Below are 24,203 nucleotides of genomic sequence, written 5' to 3'. Positions count from 1 at the left end.
CAGTTTTTATTTACATTTTACACAATGTCCCGACTTTATTGAAATCGGGGTTGGTAGAACAAAATATGTAACACAGAGCAAAACCTAATCTAAATGTTCAAAGAAAGCACCCATTTTACACAATTTATTGAGCATCATGTCCAATATACATTGCAATGACACAAAATGGAAAACAGAACAAGTAGCAACGTTATAGGGTGGATTACCTGGACACCATTTTCAGAGCATATTGCTTGATGATGCTTGAAATACGCACCGAATATGTGCAAATACAGTGAACACCGGTCCGAGGAGGTCATGGTAGGTTAGAAAATTCTGACGTAAAACATTGGACAGCAGTGAGATGATCATCAAGTCTAAGCATATACTGTACATCACATTCACCCAGGATGTACATTGTAAATGATGTCCTTCACATATTCAACTCATTCAGTCCTGATTGTATGTGCCAAAAATCAGTCTGTATTGGTTTTGATGCCATGGCGTAGTCATTGGCAAGTCCATTATTCGAGGGGCAAACGGCTGTTTTTTGACCAGTGTACTTTATTCAAAATAAAAGGTTCATGCAGGATTGTGTCTTTTTCAAATGACAAATGGTGTTTGTGTCAACTTCATGTGTACAAAGAATAATGACCCAAACTCGGACCTAAACGTGATACATGTCTTTAAATGTGCACCAGGAAAATCTGAAGGTGAAAGTTTTACCTGCCAACCTACCTACAGTCCTTAGCATCTACACCCAAACAAATGAGAAACATATTGTGTGCAACAACAAACTAACAGCTAATCCAATTCAACAATGGAGCCCCGAAACATCCCCACTTTAAGAACTCAACAACCAGATTGAGGTAAATTCAGATGCCACACAGCAGTACACACTCCACACCCAGAATTATCACAGCTTGTACACTTTTTTTCCCCCCACAGGTCCCTTTTTGGTTGCGATAGTTGAAAGAAATCTTCAGTGACCAAGAAAGGCCGTAAGGAAAATTAAGTCTATCCCATCGAGTGCTAACTGCAACATTAGAGTTTAATCCTGAGAAGTTGGCACAAACCTAGTATTAATGTCAGCCATGCGTGTGCAAGTCAACATACGAGACGATGGCTCTCAAAGCAGAGTGAGCCATTCCGTTCACAATGACAAATAGCAACAAGACGCAAGAGAGTTTGAAGGGATCATGCACGTTTGAATCATCGCTAGACCCTCGCAAAGATAGATAATGCTAGCAGGTGGGGCGGGAGACAAAAAAAAAAAAACAAGTGCCACAAAAATGTCCTCTCAGTTCAACAGTAAGCAGAGTGAAGAAGTAAAGCCAATAAAAGGCAACGGTGAGTCAATGACTGTTGAAAGCCACAATCACATCTATGACGACTATATGCTGGGTTGACATGAAGAGTATGTAGTTGAGTGGGATGGGGATGACGTAAAGGTTAGAGGCTTTCATTTGTTCGACTCAATCTTGACCACTAAATTGCATAAGAAACCTGGTAGTATAAAGTAGAAACTGTTCAGCAGCAGATAAAAAAGCAAGTTCATTTACAGTAGTGACATATTTTACATCATTAGTTTTCCAAAATAAATAAAATTAAATATACAATTCCAGGCAGGAAGTAGTGAATTTCGCTGGTAGTGCTCTCAAATTTGCTCTTCTTGCAACAAACCACAACCGCTTATAGACACCAGGTTGAAGGCCAACCAATTCCTATTGTCTTGCAAAACAAGGGGCACAGAAGTCGGAACGTTCCCCTCTGGAGGCATTTCCTTACACTGGGGGGGGGGAAAAATAGAGATTCATTACGGTCGTGTCCTAAAGTTAGACTACATGAGAAATGTACATGCCATATTTTTAAATATAAAAATGAACATTCCTTTAGGAATCCAAGCAGCACCCAATGCTAATCAAACAAGCTCCACACTCATTCAGAATTTCAATGCGTATAACCTAATTTCTGGTGAGGCAAGTGACGACAGATAATGACACTTAAACATCTGAAATGACAGAGCGACATAGAAGACATTGGGGCCTTCTCTCTTTAGATTTTGCTGAACTTTAGTCTGCCACAGATACAAAACTAGTCGATTATGAAAGACTGATTTCCGTACAGCCAAAGAGCAGATATGGCAGGGTTGTTTCTAAAATTGTCATGGAAGTGAAATGAGGATAGAGTGGTTCTCAGGAAGTATGGTCCAGCTAGATGCTCAAACTTTGAGAGTCAATACTTTTTCTCTTTAAAATCAATCACCAGATTTGACAGTTTCCAATATTGCATATATCATGTAGAAATCAAGTAAACAACCTAACTGAGATTTGTGCTGCTGTTTGTTGTGTGAATGCATTTTGAGTGGTGAATAATTGCCACCGCGACTACTTCCTCTTCGTGACCTGATAACACACCCATGTAATTAAGGAGCCCTGTAAAACGCAGCCAATAATTTCTCAATGAATCACAATACAATTGAATGTGCCTCTACTAGTCTAAACAAGGCATTCTGATTAATACTGCAATTATGGAATATGAGTTAAGCAGCAAATGCACACACTTTTAATCATCTCAGGGGGCGGCCATTTTGTCACATCTATCGACTGAAAATGACATCGCAGTTGCTCAGGGCTCAGGTAACGACCAATCACGGCTCACCTGTTTTCTGAAGCTGAGTTGTAATTGGTCGTTACCTGAGCCCTGAGCATTTATGATGTCATTTTCAGTCGACAGAAGTGACAAAGTAACGGCCCCGAGATGGCTAAGAATGGGTTGCTGCTTAACTCGTATCCCACAAACGCAATATTCATTTCAGTGCCAGACATTTTCTGCCCCTCTTTTACCCTAACGTTTGAAAAAAATATATATAAATAAATTCCTGGGATTGAATGGCTGGACTGTGAAAAGATAGATAAATATGTCTTTGAGATTGAATCAGAATGTTTTGTTTCAACTAGTGGGCATGCATAGAAGAACATAATATTGTAAAGAAAATTTGGGGGTTGATTTCTCCTTTAAATATCGGTTGAAAAGGATTTGCAAATCATTGTATATTGTTTTTGTTTTACACAACATCCAAACTTAATTGGGATTTGGGTTTGTGAATCTAGTTTGTGGTATGGCAAAACATGAACTAAACCTCACTGGAAAATGACAGATTTTTTTTTTTTTACATACCAGTAATTAGATTTTCAGCATTCTGCTGTGTACTGGTAAAATTATGCGGTCACATGTATACATTGTGTAGACATTCTCTGTGGGAAATGTCCTTTAAACATGTCCTTCCGCTTTGGACAATATCTTCTCCGTTCACTTCAAAGTGAAAAGGAGCAAAGTCAACGTCACTATACTACCACTTTTTGAATTCACCAAGTGTGGATTACGAATGTAATGTTTTGAGAAGCAAAAATTTCTTTGATGACATTGTGAAATTTGTGAAAACATTGTTTTATGTTGCTACACATCGTTATTAGCTGAAAAGAACACAGCTGACTCGTCACTGAGTAACACTTCTCCGTAGCAAGCAGTTATTGTGCTGATGAAGACGTTCCAAATTTCTAAACATTAAAACACCCATGTGTAGGACACGCAGAAATTGTGAAAACAGATGACTTCTGGCGCTAAGTCTGTCTAATCATAGTTTTTATAAAACTTGAGGCGTGACATTGTCATTGGGTTTCATTGAACAATGGCAATAAGATTACCGTAGTTTTAAATGGCAGCATAACAAAAGCATTACCGGTACTTGAAATATATGTGTAATTCACAAGCCTGACAATGAACTCAAACACATTTTGCGTCCTTACCCTGGAATTCACAACACGCTTCTAGTCAAAGGCCATCTCTTGACTTTTTCTTACACAACGAGCCACTTTTCTCTTGAATTCACCGTTTGGGTCCTCCCGCCACTCTTTCTGTGAACGAAACATCGCATTTTTAAATGCCATCCCACGTACCAACGTCACAAGGCTGACTCAAGACAAAGGGTGAAGAAGGTACAGTCTTGCCAGCATGAGGAATGTGCGGAGTTCAGCTCACCGCAGCATCGACATTAGCTGGTGAATCACTGTTGGGGTCCGCCAACATGGAGATAACACTAATCATGATTGTCTCAACCGTGTGGATGGGCAGCCAGCGCTCTTCGGGCTTCTCATAGCCAAACTTATCCTCTCCGGGCTCATGCAGGATAGAGATGCACACATCCCCATTTTTTGCAACTGTTTGGGTACACATAAAAAACGGTCGTCGGGATAAGGTTGACTTAAAAGCTTAATGTGGAGGATTAAGAGGATTGCAGCAGGATTGACAGGTCATGTAATGACAAGGGATGTTCCGATCAGGTTTTATGACACCGATAACAAATCATGCATGAGTGAGATCGGCCGATACCGATTCCGATCACATGGAATATCTGTATATTTTTCAATTTATTTACGGTGACTGCTATTATGCAATATTATCTGAAAAAAAACAAAAAAAACAGCCATATTGAAATACAAAACCATTGCTGGCACAATACAACAATTACTCTGTCACAAAGATAACTGAAAAACTTAAATTGACCAGCTTATAGTAACAGTTTTTAACAGATCAAAATAATCAGCAGTGTCAAAAGACTTAATTATGCAAAAAGTCAAATAAATAACATACCACCTAAACATTGCATGGTTCAGAATATAATCAAGGTAGAAAAAAATAGTCACATGCAGGCTTCACTTGAATAAACTATTCAATGGGTTCCTAAATTGAAACGACTCAGGAACGTTATTGTCTTGTGCGTAGACAAACTATCTTGTGCATTTGTCAACGAGAAAAAAAGTCACAGTTAAACTTTTTGTGAATTATAAAATGATATAGTGGGTCTGTTAGAGTCACTGAGTTGTGTGCGGGCAGCGAGGGATCGATTCCCGCTCAGTGATGGTGTCTGTATGTGTGCCCTGCTAATAGGGTTGCGTCAGGAAGGGCATCCGGCGTAAAATGCTTTGCCAAATCACTGATGTGAATCGTGCGTGCACTTGATTCGCTGTGGCGACCCCTGAGGGGCCAAGCCGAAAGGATAACAACAACATATAGTGGGTCTGTTGCCCACAAGTGACCTACAATGCGTCTGCCTGCATGTGGCAATAATGCCACTTATACTGCGCTGTGTCCGCCTTGACTTTATTCAATGCAGTGAGCCTTGTAAACTCATCATAGTCTCCCAATTGCTTGTTCTTCAAATGTCGGATTAAGTTGGTTGTGTTGAAACTTTTGGACATACTCGCCGAGCGAGGTACCTTTTCATGGCATATACAGTATTACAAGACGCAAACACCACACACACACACAGCAGACAATGCTATGTTCACATCAACTGCGGTGGTCGGAATATTCGATCAAAGCCTTTTATTGCCGATCAAAACATCCGATCACCCGCAGCTCATGCTTCGCAGCCTTATGTTGCGTCCCTTCCCTCCGATTTCTGGCGGCATGTTTCAATTGGAGTCAATGTAGCTCGCGCGGGCGTGCGCGGTTGAGTGCAGGGCGGCGCGAGTGATGCTTTTGGACGGAGGGACGTCGTCGCGTATTAAAACAAATCAACGTTTTTGCCATTTGGTCTTGCGGCAGCCAAGCATGAGCTGCGGGGGATCGCATGTTTTGATCGGCAATAAAAGGTTTGAATCGAATAGTCCGATCACGAAAATCGTCCGATCGTGATCGGTGCCCGATCAATCGGAGCATCCCTAGTAATGACATCTTGTGAAAATCTAAATTGAATGTCTCAGATAAAACATTCATTACATTTGCCTCATTCGGTTTCACTTTTACACTGAAGAAAATTCTTTCAAGTACCCAGTATTCTTATTTATTAACCGATCAATCAACCCTTGTCCTCCCTGAATAATTTAATTCCCTCAGACATAATGGTCAGTATTACGTTTACAAGCAGCCAATAAACCTTTTAAAACCCAAATATTGGCAGTATTTGGGTTTATAAAAGCCATGTAAACGCGCGCAATAACCCGAATATGCCCTTATTCAGGTTTTTAATATTCCGATTATCATGCCTGGATTAATCCCTTTCCAACCCGAATATGCGTGCATGTATACAGCTATCGGAATATCCCGTATATGCACGGGACACTCTGCGAATGCTTTACCGCAAGGAATCTTAGTCTTTGTAGGACAGGAAGTGCTTGCATGTGCGCTGTTTGGCACGCAAACCACCGGAAATACGCTTTTAATGATACACCAAACATGACAAAAGCGAGAGTGAGTACCACACCACAGTTTTAAAGCGAGGAGGAAACCTTCTGCTTCATTCGTGCAGTGAGTGACATGAATACTGTATTATGTGTTTTACTGATGGAAGCAAGTAACAAGCGGAGATGACATATAATTGGGTCATGATGTCCATGGTTCGCCGTTTCAATCAGGTTATTTAACTCATTCAGTACTTAGGGGGGAGTAAATGTCTGCTCAAGCCATGTGACCGTGTTATTCCGAATGACTCAGAAATCGGAATTTTGACCTTCACCTGAATACTGACTGCATGTAAACGCAGTCATTGTAGTCTTCGAGCTTTGTGGTAAGAGTTCGGAGAAGGCCCTTTTCTGCCCCAGTGTGCCTAGTGCGCAAAGCAAGACCCATTGAGGCATGTTGGGATGAGTTTGGGTGAACTTGATTTCCCCGACCTCCTCCAAAAACTCTGAGCTCAAGTCCAACATCCAACAGCAGTAACCTATAACCTCACAAATTTTATTTTGGAATACTACTGGCCAAAAACACATTGACATAGAAAACAAATACTGATATACTAGGGAAAAGGTACACATATCATCCAAACCTAGTGCGTGTTTGTGACTACTGAGCATTTACCGTTCGGGTGCCAGATTTCAGTTATGAACTTCATCTTTGGAGGTCGAAGAGGATAATCATACGGGAAGGTTAGGTACGCTTTGAAAAACCCTCCTTCACTGCAATAGAAAAGATGACCAAGTTAAATGGTTTGGAGAAAAAGAATGGAGAAGGTGTCTATAAGTGTTGACTTACAAAAGGGTATCTTGGGGACCGATGATCACAACTTCCCATTTATATATGTCGTCATCATCTATTAGACCTGCCGAAAAGCCCTCCACAGGGTTCTTGTTGAGCTCTGAAATAAGAAACAGAAGGCATGTTTTTCCCAATGATCAAGTATAACATTTAAGATATGACACCTTATGACAGTTGGTCAAATAAATGCTGCTCACAAACAAACAATGAACTTCCACAGCATCTTCACAAATGACAGTGGAGGAGCCACAACCAATTTGTAATTCAACTTCGATTTTGGGAAAAAATAAATTTAAAAAAATGCAAACACTGGTTGAGACTTATCATTTAAAAAAATATTTTCGGTGTTGTGTACTGATATCTGTTTCCTGACTACTGTGAGAAATCATCAATATCAGTTCCATTTACATAAATTAACTTGAGCAAACTTATTTCAGAAGTGCGTATCAAACTAGTAGCCCTTTGTGTTAATCAGCAGCTTTCCATTTTAAAATGTTTTGTGACCCCTGATTTAGAGCTATCGTTTAATCTAAAATTGTCCAAATTGTTTGATTTCAGCCTCTCAAAACTAGTTTGTCTCTGATTTCTCTAGTCCTTCATGAAAGCAGTCTGACTAACTATCTTTTGTGTTTATTCAAAATAAGACATTTGTAAATATCCCGTTTTACTTTGGAAAACAATGATCAAACAGATGGGCGGCACGGTGGTCGACTGGTTAGCACGTCCGCCTCACAGTTCAGAGGTCGCGGGTTCGATCCCGGCTCCGGCCTCCCTGTGTGGAGTTTGCATGTTCTCCCCGTGCCTGCGTGGGTTTTCTCCGGGCACTCCGGTTTCCTCCCACAGTCCAAAAACATGCATGGTAAGTTGATTGGATACTCTAAATTGCCCCTAGGTGTGATTGTGAGTGCGGATGTTTGTCTCTGTGTGCCCTGCGATTGGCTGGCAACCAGTTCAGGGTGTCCCCCGCCTACTGCCCAAAGACAGCTGGGATAGGCTCCAGCACGCCCCGCGACCCTTGTGAGGAGAAGCGGTACAGATAATGGATGGATGGATGATCAAACAGATATCGGAATCAGTTTCAAAAGTTTGGTGAGTACCTTTACATTACTCCAAATTCAGTCCCTCATTTAGGACGCTAACAAACAAACCACTAGTTAATTACGGTGTCATTGTATGGTACGGGACAAATGTCCGGCGTTAGTGGCTAGCAGCTAGCTGTTAGCATCAGCAACACGTTTTTTTTTTAACTTCTTTTTTCAATATTGTGCAGCTAGATTTTGTAATGCACTGTGCATGTTTTAAGGAAGGTGCCTTAAATTGCACTTCAAGGTCTTTTTCATTATGAAACACTTGCTAATTAAATAACTTCAAGAAAAACATTCAGCTCAAAATGTCTGGCAGTATATCTCGTTATCATATGCACTGGACCACATGCTTTTTTTATGGTTAAAGCATTTTATAAAATAAATGAAGACAATGTTCTATTTTTTTTTTTTTTTTTGCTGATCTGAAAAACCATCCAATCCGTGACTCAAAATCCATGATCGTGACTTATGTGATCCATTGAACCACTAGTGAGTACCACTTGTTACCACGGCGGTCGTTACCACTTTTGTTGTTGTGGTCCTTCAGTTTTCAGCTTTTTGAAAGCTTTTCACGAATTTGTTTCACCGTGTGTGTGACGTTGAGCTCTGCTAGTTTTGCCTGTATGAGCAGGTAAACCTTGTCATTGCGTGTGGCTGACTCGAAATACCACTGGATATGTTGTTCCGAGTATATGCTCAAAAGAGCATGCACCTTATCATCTGTCCACCTATCGTAGTGCTTTCGCTCCATTTTTGAGGGACAGAAAAACAAATCTTCTTGTAGTAACAATCCAGGTTAAGGGCGATGGTGCCAGAAGCCGATTTGAAAACAACCCCAAGTTCGACCGACCAATCTGCGCTAGTCAGCGCAGTCCGCTCCCGCGAAGAGTTCCTTCTGGGCCATAATGGCCCTGGTTGCTTGCGGGGCCGAAATGGCCCCACTAATGGCCCAGGGCCATTTCGTTACCCTGGTAAATTTTTCGTGTGGAAACAAAAGGCGGAACCACTTTACCAGGGTAAAGTGAAAGGTTCCTTCAACGGTTCTTGCGGTGGAAAAGGGGCTAATGCCAATCTCCTAGGTACTCATGTGAGTAACCCATGAAAAAAAATTATGTGCACCCCTGTATATACACACATTGTGTGTGTGTCACACACACGTGCATGCACAGACACTATATTATAGTTAGGCAGATAATATTAATCATTCACTGCCAGACATTTTCAGACCCTCTTTTACCCTAACATTTAAAAACATTTGAAAAAAATATATGAATAAATTCTTGGGATTTAATGGATGGACTGTGAAAAGAAATAAATTAATCTTTGGCAGTTAATGAGTTAATTTGAGTGTGTGTCATTGCTCACTCATTAAGGTAAGATAAGAGATTTTTCATGTAATTTTGGACTAGGGTGAAAAGACGTTGATCTGGAAAGTCATTGTGCACGCTGCACACATCGTGTGTGCCTGTACTGCATCTTCATAGATGAGTGTGATTCGCAATTGTTGGAGCATCACGACGAATGCTGTATATACAGTAAATGGCTGTCAGAACAACACTTTGATAACAATTAATTAGTTTGCGATTTGGAGTCAACAATAACGACCTGCGTTTGCCCACATCAAGCAAAACTCCCGGACGAACAACATTGAAGATAATCCCATGAAAATGTTCATTTGTAATTTGACACTATAAAGTTCTAAAATTAGAAACGCTGTGATTTATAACGCTATATCATTTGCTAAACACGATTAAAGGTGATCGGTCCCTGTACTGATAATTCCTTTGTTCTGTCAGCTAACTAGTGACGAACTCGCTAGCCCGTTAGCAAGGCAACGTCGCGATTGTGTTTGAGTTCCTTAAATGGTTGCTCAACCCGTGTTATCCATGAAATTCGTTTTCTCACCAGACGCTACAAGCTTTAACTGTGTGTTACTACAACCAGAAGCCATCGTGTTAAATTTACATTTCTGGACTTCACATGATAGCTTTGTGTGGCTAAGACCCTAGCGTAGCTTATAGCTACGTAAACTTTACATTCGACTACTTTCCCCGTGCATAGTGATAATCATTTTACCTGCAAGTTGTTTTCGAAGAAGTAACGCTGATTGTTCGGTCATGGTATGTGTGCGTTATTGAAAAAATCTGGTTTTATAAATCCTCCCTCGAAAATTAAAGCTAGCCCAGATTTGCTGCCTGCTGCCGATTTCCCTCTCTGTTTTGACACAAGGTTCAGCTGCTGGCTTTGGCGTCTGCGCATGCGTGCACGTTGTTGACAGCTTGCGAGTGAGTCTATCTGACTGTGCGTCCGCATCGCATTCAGAAAGATGACAACGGCGTTTTCGACCTTAAACTTCACCCATTTGTACTCTGCAGATGCGACCGTGTTGGAAAATCCAGTCAATAACAAACACTGTCTGTGAGGATCAAGTCATTTCAGTTCACAGAATTAACAAATGAAATGATAAAAGAGCCAGAAGTGGAATTAAATACCATACAACATAGGGTACGTTTTTAGTCATCATTATCTTGTTCAAAAAATTAAATGCCCCGGGAAGAAATAGTCTGACTCTAATTTTCAAAACAACTGTAGATTGACAAACTCAACATATGTACATGGAGTAATAATGCTAATAATAAATCAATCATCCCCAAATTCTTCGGTTCGATCGTGTGACATTCAAATGTATGGATACATTATTGTAACCCCGCTGTCATTATGTAGACAGTGCAATATAATTTTACATTTTTATTTTATTTTAACCAAAATAATCAAAGCGAATCAGTCGTAGTATATATGCAACCTAACCGAATGCCACGCGTAAGGTGAAATTCCGTTTGATATTTGTTAAAAAGATAAAGTCTAGAATTGTTTTGAGTTAAACAGAGACAAAGAACGTCGGATACTTCTAAGTGCACGTAAATGCAGCATTTCCCTTTATGCGGAAGAGGGGTCATCGGGCGCCATTTTTAATACACCAGAACTGAGCTAGCAAGGTAGCATTAGCTGTTTCTAAGCGGAAACTTTGAAATACCAATTGTAACCCAAAACAAAACCTTCAACTCATCTTTATCGAAAATGAATGTAGTGGATCATGTGCGAGATATGGCCGCCGCTGGTCTCTACTCCAACGTCCGGATATTGAGCAGCTTGCTGTTGACGATGAGTAATAACAACCCGTAAGTGTATAAAATCGGGATCCGTCTATTTGCTGATATGCCACTCTCACATCCTCAGTTTAGTCTCCACAATTTTAGTGCATTGCTCTTTTTGGTTAGCATCAGACAACATACTGTGTTATTAGGGCCCGAGCAGCGAAAGCTGCAAGGACCCTATTGTTTTCGTAGAAATTATTATTATTATTATTATTAGGGCCCGAGCAGCGAAAGCTGCAAGGACCCTATTGCTTTCGTAGAAATTCTTATTATTAGGGCCCGAGCAGCGAAAGCTGCAAGGACCCTTTTGTTTTCGTAGAAATTCTTCTTCTTCTTATTATTATTCTCCGTTAAGACTCGCATCAAACTTTGCGTTTCATAATTCCTGCTTAACGAAGTATTCTCGGTTGTACGTTTCACCTACATATATGCGAATTTGCTGGTATTTGTAACAGCCTAAGACCTACAAAAATGTATTTTATAGGCATGTGCTAAACCTTACAGGAAGTAAAATATTTTGAATTTACTTGTCACAACATTTTGTGACTTAAATAGTGGTCACATTTTAAACGACTCCTCCTAGAGCATTTATCCGATCGTCTTCAAACTTTGCATGCTTCATCTACAGATGTTTAAGATGAAAAAGTTATTGAAATCTTTTTATTTCGTTGTCCAGGAAGTGAGTAATGAGTAGTTGAAAGTACAACTTTGGTCCATTTGTGCACATTTACATCGGTCACACATTTGCACCCTAGTACTTTTTATTTCATTGCACGCCGATGCCAAGGCGATGCACTGTTCATAAAGAAAAAAAGATGCTGTTTTTGAGGGTCTAAACCTGGGAAAAAAGTCGTGAAACTTTGCACACACATTAGACCTGGCATAGAAATAAAAACTCTAGAGATTTCTTGTGCTTGTTTAAAAAAATGTCTCTAGATCCCCCTACACATATTTAAGGACGCATTCACGGTTCTACATTTTACCTAGATCTGTGACAATTTGGAGACATCTGTAACATCCCAAGACCTACAAAAACGTACCAACGAAAGGGGTAACATGCCCATCACTGTTAATTTGTATCTGTTTGATTCCTAGAGAGCTTTTCTCACCTGCTCAAAAGTACCAGCTGTTGGTTTACCATGCCGATTCCATCTTCCACGATAAAGAGTATCGCAATGCTGCCTGTAAATACAGCATGGCACTGCAACAGAAGAAGGTGCTCAGTAAAACCTCCAAAGTTCGTACCTCCGCTGGTGGAGCTGCGGCAAACCTTCAGGCACAGGTATGGGCATTAAAAACATTGTTTTATTTCATAGTGTTATTTCTTTTATAGTAGGATGTTCATTTTTGCCTCTGGTAACCATGTCGTCTCGTGTTATTTCTTTTATAGTAGGATGTTCATTTTTGCCTCTGGTAACCATGTCGTCCTTACCCAGTCCGTTAATATGTACTTTGTTTTTCAGAGCCTACCTTCAGAGATTGAAGTCAAATACAAGATAGCCGAATGTTACACTATTTTGAAACTGGATAAAGATGCCATTGCAGTGCTTGATGGGATTCCCTCTCGACAGAGGACTCCAAAGGTAGGCTTCTTACGTCAAGATTGTTAGATTCACCTTGTGTTACGTAGAGCACATGTTGGGATTTTCAAAAAAGGAAAAAAAGAGGCTCATGATGCACTAAACAGCGCTCACAATAACACTGCAGTTACCCTGAGTGAGGGGTGGCAAAAAGTGTCATGGTAGGGATTAGTATTTTATCTATTTATTTTTGTACCATTTTTGTCCTTTCGTTTCCATTTGACCCTAGATCAACATGATGTTAGCCAACCTCTACAGGAAAGCTGGCCAGGAGCGCTCTGCAGTGACGAGCTACAAAGAAGTCCTCCGACAGTGCCCCCTCGCCTTAGATGCAATCATCGGTATGCACGACCACAACACCTCCTGACGCATTCACCTGCCGTCTGCCCTCTGTCGTCTTGTGTTGTGCTCACCCAATCATAAAAGTTTGCTTTGTGAAACTGGATCTACTTGTCTCTGCAGGCCTTCTGTCTTTATCAGTCAAAGGAGCTGAAGTGGCGTCCATGACCATGGATGTTATCCAGAGTGTTCCCAACCTGGACTGGCTTTCTGTTTGGATCAAGGCGTATGCCTTCATACATGCAGGTGACAATCAAAGGGCCATCAACACCATTTGGTAAGTAAAGATGGCTGAATCACCCGTGTTGAGCATGTAAATGACTGTGGAGGGTAGTCCGTCAGTACGCGAGGAAGGTCCGTCACTGACGGGCTCCCGTGTCGCTGGCGGACTGACGGAAACTTTGAAAAACCAGCGGCGAAACAATTTTCGGCCATCACCCAAACTTTCACTAACCTGAAAAGCAACGAAGAGGGGCAGTTTGGGGAGGAGGACAAAGAGGAGGAGCCGTAATAGTGTAGGAATTTATATTTGTCTTGTGTGGTCCAAACGGTTTCTAACTAAAATTGTGCGCTGTTACCCCTGTAAAAAGTTTTCAATATATTTCAGTCCAAACAAATGCAACATCTTGACTTTGTCCCTACCAAGCAATGCGACTGAGCAGTTCAGTTGCGTTGCGCATTGTGCAGGGTTCTGCAACTAGTTTTCCCACAAACTGTCTGCACCTAATTTGGTTGTGATTCCAAATTGTCAAATCACAAGTGAATGCTGGTGTTGTAACAGCACGTATGTTTACGGCCAGTTAAAGTGCCAGGTATTTAAAAAAAAAAAATATTGTTTAAAATATTACTCAACTATATTCACAATTTCATATGTACTAAGTTCTAAAAAGAGAAGCATTACGGAATTGATGGATTTGATGTCGGTTTTCCTGCGGTCATTGGAAGGGGCTGTCATTGACGCCAGGAGCCTTTCAAATACATCCTGGAGAAATTTGTAAAGGCGCCATCTTGTCCTCAACTTGGTGACAAGATTAATAAATAAAATAAATAAAAAGCCTTTCTCCTCCTGAAAAACATAGGTGGCTCTATCCGTGGCGCAATTCGAGCATGTTTCCTCTCTTTGTATTCTCTGCCATTGCGCAGATATGCAGTAGTTATAGTAGCCAAAGTCAAGGAAAAATGTTTTGTGGTTCAATAAAATGAATACATTGGTATGTAGTAGGGCTGCTCGAGAAAAAAAAAAAAACATATGAATCACGATGATTTTAGTAATAATTGAAATCACGATTATTCAAACGATCATTGATTTAAATTTTTTTTAATGTTATTTCATTTATTTTTTTTTTTGAGTACAACACAAGAAAAGGGTCTAAACATAAAAAATACAAAGTACATTTTTTTGAAGCTCCTTTTGGACCAAACCATTTATCAAATTAGTTATAAAATAAAAAAGGTGCAAAAAAATAAATATATTGGATATAAATGCATATTAATAATAATTTTTTACGATTATGCCAATTTTGTAATTCTGGAGTGTAATAATTGTAATTGTAATTCAATTTCAATGCACAGCTCTAGTTTGTGGCGCTTCCAAACATTTTTCTCCGATATTTTATTTAAATTTTTTCTGCAAGTTTGTAAGCACACAAGAGTCAGTCAGCCACTGTGATTTTTTTTTTTTTTTTTCCGCAATTGGCCAACGCCGTCTAGTTTAGTCACGCTGCTGGTGTTTTATATAATTTAGCTGACAGAGACAATTTCAGAAATAGGTGGGGGGATACCTGTGTATTTTTAATATAATGCTTGATAGGTTGGCAGGCTCTCCAGACTCACAACTACTTGTACTCAATGAATTAAAAAGTCATTTTGACCTGTTTTCTGAAACTGAGCCGTGATTGGTTGTTACCTGAGCCAGCTGTGATGTCATTTTGAGTCGACAGCAAGTGGCAAAATGGCCGCCTCCTGAAATGGACAAAAACGGGTGGATTATACTGCTTAACCCATAATCCACAAACACAATATTCATCAGAATGCCTTGTTTCAACTAGTGGGCTTGCATAGAACATAATATTGCCAAGTAAAATTTTGACTCCTCTATAAGATAAAATGATCGTGAGACGCTGTTGTGCATGTGAATTTATTTCCACTCTGCCCTCTCGTTTTATAACTTCGCAACACTGTATGTCCTGCTCTCCCTTTACGTTGGCTCAGTTCTCTGGAGAAGAAGTCTCTGTTGCGGGACAACGTGGACCTCCTGGTGAGCCTGGCAGACGTCTACTTCAGAGCAGGTGACACCAAGAATGCCATCCTCAAATTTGAACAAGCCCAGATGCTCGACCCGTATCTCATCAAAGGTACTGCTGGAAACATTCACACACACACACACACACACCCCTTCAGAAAAAAAGGTAATAGGTTGGGATTGTGTTTGATATGAATATGGTTTAGTAATCCACTTGAATGCATTGTTTTTAATCTGATTATTTGAATAATCAATGCAATAATCGATAGGATAATCGATTCTAAAAAATAATTTGATGATGACAGCCCTAGTGGACGCATTACCAAACATAAGTACTCTCCGGCAACAACTTCGCGGAGCATTCCAGTGTGTGTCTGCTATAAGAAGCTAACACTGGCAAACAGCTACCGCTAAGATGCACTAACACTGCAGCTCTGCTTACCTTTTGTTGTAAAGCAACAATTTGTCCAAATTCTGAACGGCTCGCTTATAGACAAATTTTGTAACTAGGCAGCAAACAAAAGATTCACTCTGTTGAACCAAACAGAAAATAATTTGGATCACGCGGGTTAGAATCATGTTTGCATTACGTACAATTGTCTTATTATGAGACATAATTTAGCGTCTTCGGTGACGTGAAGTCAATTTGAAACATGATTTTAAATTGCTATTACTAAAAACGTATTGTCAATTTTGTACTAGTATTATGGCTTCAAAATGTAATTTACGGCTCCTCATAGTAGGTCTTCTTTTTAATAGAACATCCAATTTATTTTTAATTTATCCAAGACTTGGCAGCTGCAGTAGTAAGCGGTCGACTCTCTCCTTCGTGCTGATATGTCCGTGCTGTTCTGTATGCTGACAGGGATGGATGTGTACGGCTACCTGTGGGCCCGAGAAGGACACCTGGAGGATGTTGAGGTCCTGGGCGGACGACTGTTCAATATCTCAGACCAGCATGCGGAACCTTGGGTGATTTCGGGGTGAGCACGTGTGTGTGGCCAGACTGGCGCCCGAGTGTGTTCTGGCTTGCTGGATGTTGCAAATCATCAGCAATCATCCAAAAATACTTAGTTCTCCAAGTTCCACCTTAATGACCAACTTTACTGTCGCACCGTTGGCACGTTAAGTAAAGAATGTACCTGGATAAATGTTTCAAGGAGACACAGCTAGTCTGAGCTAGACTATCGGCAGTTGAAGGAACCATTCTGCATGTTTTCTACTCACGGCAGTTTGTGTTGTTAGCTGTCACAGCTTCTACAGTAAGCGTTACTCCAGAGCTCTGTACCTGGGAGCCAAGGCCATTCAGTTGAACAGCAACAGTGTGCAGGCTCTCCTCCTGAAGGGGGCAGCGTTGAGAAACATGGGCCGCGTCCAGGAAGCCATCATCCATTTCCGAGAGGCCATGCGCTTGGCGCCCTGTCGCCTCGACTGTTACGAAGGTGCGTTCGCTTCCCTGGCTCGGTCACCTCCTCAACCAGGTCGTAATGGCCGTTTCGTCACAGGTCTGATTGACTGTTACCTGGCATCCAATGGCATCAGAGAGGCTATGGGGATGGCCAATAACATCTACAAGACTCTGGGGGCCAACGCGCAGACCCTGACCATTCTTGCCACCGTGTGCCTGGAGGACCCCGTGACGCAGGAGAAAGCCAAAACCTTGCTGGACAAAGCGCTGGCTCAGAGGCCCGACTACACGAAGGCCGTGGTCAAAAAGGCGGAACTATTGAGTGCGTGCAGCTTTCAAAACATTGTCAACATTGGACTGTCATGTTGTAAAGTGACACGTGTTGCTGCTCCTTGTGAAGGTCGCGAACAGAAATATGAAGAAGGGATCGCGCTGCTCCGAAACGCCCTGGCCAATCAGAGCGACTGTGTGCTGCACAGGATGCTTGGAGATTTCCTGGTGGCCGTCAACGACTACCAGGAGGCTATGGATCAGTACAGCATTGCGCTCAGGTAACCCAGCAGGACCTTTGCAACCATCAACCAGTTTGGGCAGCGACCCAAGGGCATCTTGTCATGCCGCCGAAGGAGGCACACTCAGCTTTAGCTGTACTTTTCGTGATTGTTTTCTATTCATGGTCTCAAAAGTGTTTATAATTAAAAATATTTACTCTGGTGTTCCCCCCACTCGCAGTTTTGGATTGGATTTTTCTCAGGCCCAAAGCCATGTCAAATATTGAACGAATATATCGAAATGTTGCTTTGGCACCAAGAAACTATGTTGAAGAGAGGGGAAGATCTGTCTTCTCAAACTATAATGTGGTTCACTTTTTCCTCTAATGGCTTCATCCTTATTTTGAAGTTGTTTCCCAGCATTTGTCCGAACTCACCAGTTTGGGAAGATTTTATTACATGTAGGCAAAAACTCATCATTTCTTATTGAGAAAAGGGTGCCATTTAGTATTTAAAGGAGAAGTCTACCCCAAAGTGTTTTCAAGAATATGTTCTATGCAGGACCATTAGTTGAAACACGGCATTCTGATTTGATATTGCATTTGTGGAATATGAGTTAAACGGCAAACTCCGCCAGTTTTTAGCCATCTCAGGGGACGGCCATTTTGTCACTTCTGTCGACTGAAGATGACATCAAAGATGCTCAGGGTGCAGATAATGACCCATCATGGCTCAGCTTCAGAAAGCAGGTGAGCTGTGATTGGTGACAAAATGGCCACCCCCAGTGATGGCTAAAAACGGGTAGATTAACTCTTATTCTACAAACTCAATATTTATCAGAATACCTTGTTTCAACTAGTGGGTTTGCATAGAACACATTCTTGAAAGAAATATGTTTGGTTTGACTTCCATGTTAATGAGTGCGGATGTATACTGTATACTGTATTGTGTTATAATTGCCGCTCCAAAACCATATCTTCTCTAAATTTGCAGTGGATACCAGACTCATTTTAAAATGGTCACGCCTCGTGTCATATTTCTCTCATTTCCCCACCAGCCTGGACCCCAATGATCAGAAGTCTTTAGAAGGCATGCAGAAGATGGAGAAGGAGGAGAGTCCCACGGACGCCACAGTGGAGCTAGATGGCGACGACATGGAGGGCAGCGGGGAAGACGGAGACCTGGAGGGCAGTGACAGTGAGGCCGCCCAGTGGGCTGACCAGGAACAGTGGTTTGGTATGCAGTAGCCAGGCCGAAATGTCCGCAACAAAGCCCCCGAACTTGCAGACTAGCAGGAGGCCTTTGGGCACCACGGCGTAGAGCTGTGGACCAGAACGCTCCCCGTCATGCTACTCGAGACTGATCAAATCAGGATCACCTAAGCCTAAACTATAGACTGACCTCGGCGTTTTCTGTTTTGTTTGCTCATTCTTCCCATCTCGTTTGACATGAGCCCATACTTCCACAACCAAAACTAGACACCGGTATGTAGTTTTGTTCTGATAAATGAGCATTTATGAAAATGACCCTATCCTTGGTGTGCTGAAATAAAGCTGACATCAATTTGTCGAAACATCAGCTGAAGCTGTGGTCAGAATGCTTTACGACAGGGCTAAGACATTTTTTTTTTTTAGTTTGCGACTGACTGAAGAGAAAGATGGCGTGGAAGTGTTTAAATACAGAACATAAAATGCTAACAAATCCTAATTTCCATTACACGTTAAGTGTTGTCAAGCATTGTTTGATGATCTTTTCTTTTGATGTGTGTAAAGCCTGTTTGTATCACAGTGTCACGTTGGAATGCATAATGTAAACATAACATTATGTTTATATTGTATTTTGTAAATATTTTTAAAAAATGGACAATTAAACTTAATAAAGTTTGTTGATGTGGATGCAATCCAGTTTCTCTAAGCTTCACTGACAGAGACTTAAGGTAGTGTATTCATTAAATCTTATTTTATTTACCTGAATCCAAAGTTCATGTGACAAATTGAACAATCTGACAAAAACAGTTACAGAAGCAAAATGACTCACTTGCCGATGCTCCTGTTGTACATCACTACATCCGCTCCAAATTCTTTTGATTTGTAATCATCCCATAAAAGCATTTCCTTAGGAAAAATCAACAGTTGTAAGCTTATCTAACACTTGTATCGGGTGAGAAACCTTTTAAGCAGTTCTTGACATTCTCTATTACACAAGTCAGCAGCTGTAGCAGACATGCACCAAGGAATATTATGCAACTGAATGTACACAACAGTACTACGATTTTCAGGTAAAGTATGGCATGAGAGCTGTTGTCATTCTTGGCTCTTCATGCACAAGGGTGGAAGGAGCGATGAGGACTTTGATTCATGGGCATTCTGTCAAAACAAATGAAGCTGCTCTGTCTTCACTCAATGTTTCGGACATGCAGCTCTTCAACTGTAAGTGTGCTGCCCAAAACACATGCTCTACACAAAACAAAGCCAAGGAATTTGGAGACGAGTTGAGCCTATATGGCCTTCGCTGGGAAGAGAAAAGAGAGGGAGGAGAACCATTAAATCATCGCCCACTTGTCAAAGTATCAGCATACCATTCCAAGTGTGTTAAACTTATTTTAATGTACAACATACAGACAAGCTGCACTCTGGGCCAGCTGAAAATGATTACCTGAAGTTAAAGTTAGAAAGCAAAATAGCATTTGGCAATCATAACGGTGCGGGGGAGACCGTTGGTCTGCCCACCGTCAGTCTGCCCACCTTCAAACAAAAACTACCTGTGCCAGTTTGAAATGTGAAACAAACATTGAACATCCGCTTAAGCACTTTGTGACACAGAAAGCATTTGAAACGAAACCAACATGTTCATAGTCTCTATCAACACAAGTACCATCTCTACTATGCTTTTAAAAGCGTACAGTATTAAAAATCTGAGGAGCTGTTGGACAAGCAATCGCACAAAAATGGGCAAGTGCTTATTGGCCATGCAGCTCAAAGCGTACTCACGCTGCAGCCAAATGCATGGAAAGCCTTGAAGGAAAAGCTCAATGGCACTCAGTGGCAAAAAGCACTCGGCAAATATTTGAACAGCGACAATAAAATCTCGAGGTTCTACTTTATGTGCTATGTACACATTTACACACACACAGACACATAAACCCCGCAGAGGTGAAAACCAGGCTGTTCATGTATAGTAACATATACAGTGTTTTCAAGTACAGTATGTGCACATTTATACATTCTGTATAAATATTTTTTTTTAAATAAATGAAATGCACAGAAAGTCCTCACTTCACTAAGATGAGAAACAAGTGTGTATGAAGGCTTTGGGTGCTTAAAATCATGTGTTGGTCATGGAGACAAATATGAGTAGTAACGGTTATAGAACAGCGGTGAGGTAGCTGTGCTCTGCCTAATGCAGAAAATAATAAATGCAGACACCTAAGTCCTAAATTAGCATTCTTCTCGTCCCCAGACACCCTTCCAAAATCACAAGTGATCCATTTTTTAATTTTTTTTTATAAAAGTTGTGTAAATTCTCTCTTTCGATCAACACACGTGTAAAATAACAACACTGGTCTACAATGGTTTACTCCATTTTTTTTCAATCAGAGATGCAAGTAAACTTTTCTTGATTACCGTAATTTTTTGCATTGATTCCTAATCTGCCCTTCTTTTTTCTCAAGCGCATCAGGTTTTAATAATCATAATAATAGTACTAAAATATGTAATCCAGTAATATTTATGAATTAAGATTTAGGTTCAGAAACAGGTGGATTTTCTTTTTGAAACGTCATAGCTAAAAATTACAATGCAGGGTAAAATCCGTATTGCGCAAGCTTTTACGGGTCAAACTTAAAAACCAACAAATGAAAATCTCCAAAACCTGATGCGCTACAAAAAAAAAGACATTTTTGAAATCAGCGTCAAAAAGTCTTGTCGGGACACATACTGTAAAGCCATCTCTGATTAAAATTTGCTGTTGACAGGTGTATTAATGTTAATAATATAAAAACTTGTGTTAAAGTAAGAACATGGAACTAGCCCCTCCCCCCAAAAATGCATCGCTAAAAATGTTCTAAATATCATAGATGTGTCTGTCGTCAGACCAGGAGCGAGTGTTGACTGGAAGGAAGTTAATGTTTCTGTTAGATATGTGCGTGTTAATGTCCACTCCACAGCGGTGCCCGGGAGGTCAGTCAGGGCCACAACACGGCAGCCACGTTAGTGTCAGTGCTGTAGATCCACATCACCAGGGGCAGCGAGATGGCCACAAAGGGCCACGAGATGCCCTCGGCACATGCGTTCAGGGAGTGCCGCCCTTTGTGGCCCGCCGCCGGCTTCTCCGACTGTTTACCCAAGTCCAAGTGGTGCCTGGCCGTAAACTTCAGCAGCTCGTCCAGCAGGATGACGGGTATCGAGATCTTCAGCACCATCATCCACTGGGTGGCGTCCAGAGGGGTGATCTGGAAGATGACCTGACGAGCGAGGCAAAGTCAAGACATTCATGTTGCAGCATGATGCGGTACACACACTCTTTTATTTCACGTTATTTACATCTGGATGTGTTAAAACAACCCAGGAAAGAGCACCTTTTGTTTGAAGCCACCCACTTTTCAAGTGAGCAAAAGTATCGGAACATGTGACTGATGGGTGCCCAGGTGTTGCCTTTTAGACTGAACGCTTAAAACATTAGATAGTGCTTGTTTTTGGCTTTGGCTTTCATCAGTTATAACTGCGTTTGCTGTTAAGACCAATCAGCGGTCTATGGGAGAAAAGCAAACCATTTTGAAGCTGAGACAAGAGGGAAAAGGTATTGACCAAAATTTGGAATGTCCTGTAAAAGAAAGAAATTACTGGTGTAGTGAGCAACGGGCATCGAACAGGTCGGCCAAGGGTATCAAGAGCAGTTGGCGAAAGGAACATTGGGAGAGCTGTGAAGAAACACCCAAAGACAACAGTCAGTGACCTCACTCCCAACCTTCACAGGGCAGGTGTGAAAGTATCACAATCCACTGTTGGAAGAGAGAAGAAATATACTGGCTGGACCACAAGATGCTAACCACGCATTGGCAAAGAGAATCAGAAGGCCATATTGGATCTTGCCAAGAAGTTCAAAAAGATCAGCAACAAAACAAAAGTTTTGAAACAAAGTTTTATGGACCGATGAGACCAAGGTGAACTTCTACAAAAGTGCCGGAAAGGCTAGAGTAGGGAGAAAGAGAAGATGTGCGTGTGATCCAAAATGCACAATCTCATTTGGGAAGCATGGTGGAGGTAAAGTCGTGGCTTGTGCTTTTATGCCTGCTTCTGGAAGGGGCTCACTCGTCTTCAGTGATAATGTACAGTAACTCATGGTGGTAGTAGCAGAATTAATTCTGAAGTCTACAAAAGCATTTTGTCTGGCAATCGACACAAAAAATGCATTCAAACTAATCAGGAGAAGCTTCCTTTCCTCATGCAACAAGGCAATGACCCCAAACACGCTGGCAACGCAACAAAGGACTTATTCAGGGAGGAAACGTGGAAGGTCTTTGACTGGCCAAGTCAATCACCGGACCTTAACTCAACTAGATGCATGCATTTCACCTCCTGCACAGGAGGCTGAAGGGAGAAACCCCCAGAAACAAACAAGAACTGAAAGAGGCTGCACTAAAGGCCTGGAAAAGCAATTCCAATCGAAGAATGCAACGCTCTGGTGAAGTCAATGCCTTGATGCACTTACTGCAAGTCAGGGTTATGCCAACAAATTATTCACTTAAACTTCATTTTATCATGTTCTGTCTGTTCCAATACTTGTGCTCACTTGAGCAGTGGCCGTCTTCAAACAAAAGGTGCTCTAACCTGAGTTGTTGAACACATCAAGATGTCAATGCCATGAAATTAAATCTGCACTTCTGAACTTCTCTCTCATATTCATGTCTTCTGTATACAATAAAAACAAAGGAATTGACCTCGCTGTCCCCATAGTTTTGGAGGGGACCGTATACTTCCTGTGTGCTTTTAGGAGTTTTATGACTCACACTGGATTTTTTATTTTATTTTTTTTAATTCAGACTTACTGGCAGAGGCTCCACGTAGAGGATTAGGAAGTGCAGAGACATGGAGAGGCAGATGGCCCCCAGCAGCCAAATGTTTTCCCAAGGAGGCATTCGCAGCAGGGACTGGTTCTCTGACAGACTTTGGACCGAGGAAGAAGAAGAAGAAGACGTCGAAGGAGTAGCAGAAGAAAAGATGTAGCAGAGGAAGAAGAAGAAGAAGAAGAAGAAGGTGGTCATTGTGCGCAAATGTTGCTTCTCCACCCTGCCTGGACGTTTCAGTACCTGTTGAGAGCGTTGCACATCTCAATGGTGACGAGGACGGACAGGGCCATGGTCATGGGGTAGGGCGACTCAAACACCTCGCAGTCGAGGCCGTCAAAGTCCGGGTTGTCTGGGCTGCACTGCAGGAAGTGACTCTGCAGAGAAAGATGAAGATGAGCCGCGGACGGTCGAGCGGAGGCGGCTTCAACGTTGACTGTTGCGCCCGCCCACCAGCTGGTACAGCGTGACCTGAGGTCCCTCTTCCGAGAGCGTAAACCACCAAGCCGCGGCTCCCACCGTGGCGGCGCCGACATAGCCTGCGAGCAAAGACGGCAAATCTCAGACGGTTTTCGACGTCCCAAAACACACACAAAAGACTCGGGGGCGTGACACTCACCGCCGATGGCCAGGTATCGGAAGAAGAGCCATCCGGAAATGAGCGGCTCTTTAGCGTTGCGGGGAGGCTTCTCCATGATGTCGAGGTCCGGAGGGTTGAAGCCCAGGGCGGTCGCGGGGAGGCCGTCGGTCACCAGGTTGACCCACAGCAACTGAACGGGGATCAGTGCCTCGGGGAAGCCCAGTGCCGCAGTAAGGAAGATA

General features: G+C 41.8%; 3 protein-coding genes across 4 annotated transcripts in view; 1 reads left to right on the top strand and 2 right to left on the bottom strand.

Annotated features, from left to right (window-relative positions):
• Window positions 1–109: 109 nt before the first annotated feature.
• LOC147147834 (ubiquitin-conjugating enzyme E2 G1-like) lies at window positions 110–10,393 on the bottom strand. Its single transcript, XM_086029900.1, has 6 exons — window positions 10,179–10,393; window positions 7,015–7,117; window positions 6,841–6,938; window positions 4,021–4,199; window positions 3,789–3,896; window positions 110–1,768 (listed from the first exon to the last, which is right to left on the bottom strand). The coding sequence occupies exons 1-5, from the start codon at window positions 10,219–10,221 to the stop codon at window positions 3,810–3,812; spliced, it is 510 nt and encodes a 169-aa protein (XP_085886026.1). The 5' UTR covers window positions 10,222–10,393; the 3' UTR covers window positions 110–1,768; window positions 3,789–3,809.
• Window positions 10,394–11,043: 650 nt separating this feature from the next.
• Window positions 11,044–19,217, top strand: anapc7 (anaphase promoting complex subunit 7). The gene is made up of 11 exons (XM_086029893.1): window positions 11,044–11,281; window positions 12,353–12,539; window positions 12,721–12,840; window positions 13,067–13,178; window positions 13,300–13,453; window positions 15,388–15,530; window positions 16,284–16,401; window positions 16,664–16,860; window positions 16,924–17,148; window positions 17,227–17,377; window positions 18,375–19,217. Exons 1-11 carry the CDS (start codon window positions 11,181–11,183, stop codon window positions 18,562–18,564), a joined length of 1,698 nt encoding a protein of 565 aa, XP_085886019.1. The 5' UTR covers window positions 11,044–11,180; the 3' UTR covers window positions 18,565–19,217.
• A 37-nt stretch (window positions 19,218–19,254) lies between these two features.
• Window positions 19,255–24,203, bottom strand: part of atp2a2a (ATPase sarcoplasmic/endoplasmic reticulum Ca2+ transporting 2a) — a 36,479-nt gene continuing 31,530 nt past the window's right edge. Inside the window, exons 16-21 of one of the 2 annotated variants that reach the window (XM_086029892.1) lie at window positions 24,001–24,203; window positions 23,835–23,920; window positions 23,625–23,758; window positions 23,364–23,481; window positions 21,659–21,779; window positions 19,255–19,828 (exon numbers count right to left, since the gene is read on the bottom strand). In XM_086029892.1, coding sequence (XP_085886018.1) covers window positions 19,815–19,828; window positions 21,659–21,779; window positions 23,364–23,481; window positions 23,625–23,758; window positions 23,835–23,920; window positions 24,001–24,203 — 676 coding nt within the window. In that variant the 3' untranslated portion in view covers window positions 19,255–19,814. Of the gene's footprint in view, window positions 21,780–23,363; window positions 23,482–23,624; window positions 23,759–23,834; window positions 23,921–24,000 lie in introns of both variants that reach the window. The other variant, XM_086029891.1, reaches the window with a different exon arrangement.

This window comes from Filicampus tigris, chromosome 5 (genome assembly GCF_054856515.1).
Source record: "Filicampus tigris isolate MCC_2025a chromosome 5, RoL_Ftig_1.0, whole genome shotgun sequence".
Classification (NCBI taxonomy): Eukaryota; Metazoa; Chordata; class Actinopteri; order Syngnathiformes; family Syngnathidae; genus Filicampus; species Filicampus tigris.
Note: the sequence above shows the minus strand (reverse complement) of the source record. Positions and strands in the feature narration are given on the sequence as shown.